Genomic DNA, 2870 nt, shown 5'->3' with positions numbered 1-2870 from the left:
TGCATTTATCAACTCATTATTTCTTAGTCCAATGGTTCCCAAACTGTGTTTTATAGAAGATTAATGTTAAGTTAATAAGCGTTGTGAGAAAAAGATCAATGCTAACAATAGTTTCTTCTTTTAGAATTTATTTTAAAATGTAAGTTTAAGACTACTAAACTCATTTCTATAGCTTTTATTTTTATGTGATAATCTACCTTTAAGAAAAGGTGTGCCATACCTGAGAGCACCAGGAAGTCGAATGAGAGATCACCTGATACACGAACGTGTGATGTTCCATCTGCGCGTTGATGCATAGGCAGCACTTACAAATTAACTGATGTGTTGCTATATATCATCTCTTTGATGGTTGCTCATCTTCTATGTATCCTGTCTTATAATTTCAACACATTTGTGATACTCAATGTTTATTCTAAATTAACCATGTTTTGTACCACAAATTCATTGCCTATGGATCTGTTGCTGAAACAAGGAAGTCTTAAACAAGAAGTAGAATCTTTTTGTTATCAAATTGTGTCTGAATCAAATGATCAAAAGGTTGGAATATTACAGAGTGAAGATGAGCAGTTGCAGCCTGCAGTTTCTAAAAATTCAGAAGGTGAGCTTTCCAGGGTCAAATTTATGTCCAATTCCAACAAAATAACAACATTTAGTAAGAAACCAAAAAGAAGAAAATATGATGAAAGTTATTTATCTTTTGGATTTACTTACTTTGGAAATAGAGATGCACCTCATGCCCAGTGTGTATTATGTAAGAAAATTTTATCAAATAGCTCTTTGGCCCCTAGTAAGCTTCGAAGACATTTGGAAACTAAACATGCTGCATACAAAGACAAAGACATAAGCTTTTTCAAGCAACATCTTGATTCACCTGAAAATAATAAACCGCCAGCACCTAAAATTGTCAATACAGATAATGAAAGTGCTACAGAAGCATCATACAATGTAAGTTACCATATAGCTCTGAGTGGAGAGGCTCATACTATTGGAGAATTGCTTATCAAGCCTTGTGCAAAAGATGTGGTGATGCGGATGTTTGACGAACAGTATAGTAAAAAAATAGATGCAGTACAACTATCAAACAGTACTGTTGCACGTCGAATTAAGGATCTAGCTGCTGACATTGAAGAAGAGCTTGTTTGTAGACTGAAAATTTGTGATGGGTTTTCACTGCAACTAGATGAATCAGCTGATGTTTCAGGACTTGCTGTGCTGCTTGTGTTTGTTCGTTACAGGTTTAATAAGTCTATTGAGGAAGACCTACTCTTATGTGAGTCTTTGCAAAGTAATGCCACTGGTGAAGAAATTTTCAACTGCATTAACAGTTTTATGCAGAAACATGAAATTGAATGGGAAAAATGTGTTGATGTTTGTAGTGATGCTTCCAGGGCAATGGACGGGAAAATTGCTGAGGCTGTCACCTTGATAAAATACGTGGCTCCCGAAAGCTCCAGTAGTCACTGCCTGTTATATAGACATGCACTAGCAGTTAAAACAATGCCTGCATCTCTGAAAAATGTGCTAGATCAGGCCGTACAAATCATCAATTATATTAAAGCTCGACCACATCAATCCAGACTACTAAAAATTTTGTGTGAAGAAATGGGTGCCCAGCACACAGCACTTCTTCTAAATACAGAGGTGAGGTGGCTTTCCCGAGGTAAAGTTCTTGTAAGACTTTTTGAGCTTCGTCGTGAACTGTTGGTTTTCATGGATTCTGCTTTTCGACTGTCTGATTGTTTAACAAATTCATCTTGGCTGCTAAGACTTGCATATCTTGCAGATATTTTTACTAAATTAAATGAGGTTAATCTGTCAATGCAAGGAAAAAATGTGACAGTGTTCACAGTATTTGATAAAATGTCATCATTGTTAAGAAAATTGGAATTTTGGGCCTCATCTGTCGAAGAAGAAAACTTTGATTGTTTTCCTACACTCAGTGACTTTTTGACTGAAATTAATTCTACAGTTGATAAAGATATTTGCAGTGCCATAGTGCAGCACCTAAGGGGTTTGCGCTCTACTCTGTTAAAATATTTTCCTGTAACAAATGACAATAATGCTTGGGTTAGAAATCCATTTACAGTAACTGTTAAACCAGCCTCATTAGTAGCACGGGACTATGAGAGCCTGATTGATTTAACATCTGATTCTCAAGTGAAACAAAATTTCAGTGAACTTTCACTAAATGATTTTTGGAGTAGCCTAATTCAAGAGTACCCAAGTGTTGCAAGGCGTGCAGTTCGTGTACTTCTTCCTTTTGCTACAATGCACCTGTGTGAGACAGGATTTTCATATTATGCTGCAACAAAAACGAAATACAGGAAAAGACTCGATGCTGCACCTCACATGCGGATCCGACTTAGCAACATTACACCTAATATTAAGCGGATATGTGACAAAAAGACACAAAAACACTGTTCTCATTAAAATTGGAGGGTTTTGCATGCCTCTTGATAACCAAATATAAGATGAAAATAAAAGATGATTTACTTCACTGATGATATCTTGGGGTTTAAAAAAAAATGATTCCAATTTTTTATACCTCTTAGATTTTAAGAAAGGTAAAGAATCAAAAATTTAAACCTGTACTACTGTTGGTATTTCTTCACGTAATTTCAAAGGGTTCCATGGTCATGACTGTGGGAAATATTGATTCACAAGGAAAAGTCCCAGTTTCTTAGCATGACATATCTTTTCAGGATCTAATCACTACCAGTGTTTCTAAGCATGCCACCCTGTAACCCTCCAATCACAGGGACCTTCTTGCCTAAACATATCACTGTTTTATGCTTTCAGGTCTCAAAAAACCATTCCTTCTCCTTGCTTCCTGACAGACTCCTATTTGCTTTTCAACCCTTTGACTTAAT

The 2870-nt window shown here is 36.1% G+C and overlaps 1 protein-coding gene across 1 annotated transcript; it reads left to right on the top strand.

The window, feature by feature from the left end:
* Window positions 1–450: 450 nt before the first annotated feature.
* On the top strand, window positions 451–2430 carry ZBED5 (zinc finger BED-type containing 5; the record flags this gene model as incomplete). The annotated part of the gene is made up of 1 exon (XM_079707817.1): window positions 451–2430. The coding sequence occupies one exon, from the start codon at window positions 451–453 to the stop codon at window positions 2428–2430; it is 1980 nt and encodes a 659-aa protein (XP_079563943.1).
* Between the last annotated feature and the right edge of the window lie 440 nt (window positions 2431–2870).

The sequence above is a fragment of the Hyperoodon ampullatus genome, assembly GCF_949752795.1.
Source record: "Hyperoodon ampullatus genome assembly, chromosome: 7".
NCBI classification, from domain to species: domain Eukaryota; kingdom Metazoa; phylum Chordata; class Mammalia; order Artiodactyla; family Ziphiidae; genus Hyperoodon; species Hyperoodon ampullatus.
The sequence above is the reverse complement of the archived record's forward strand: the minus strand, read 5'-3'. Positions and strand labels throughout refer to the sequence as shown.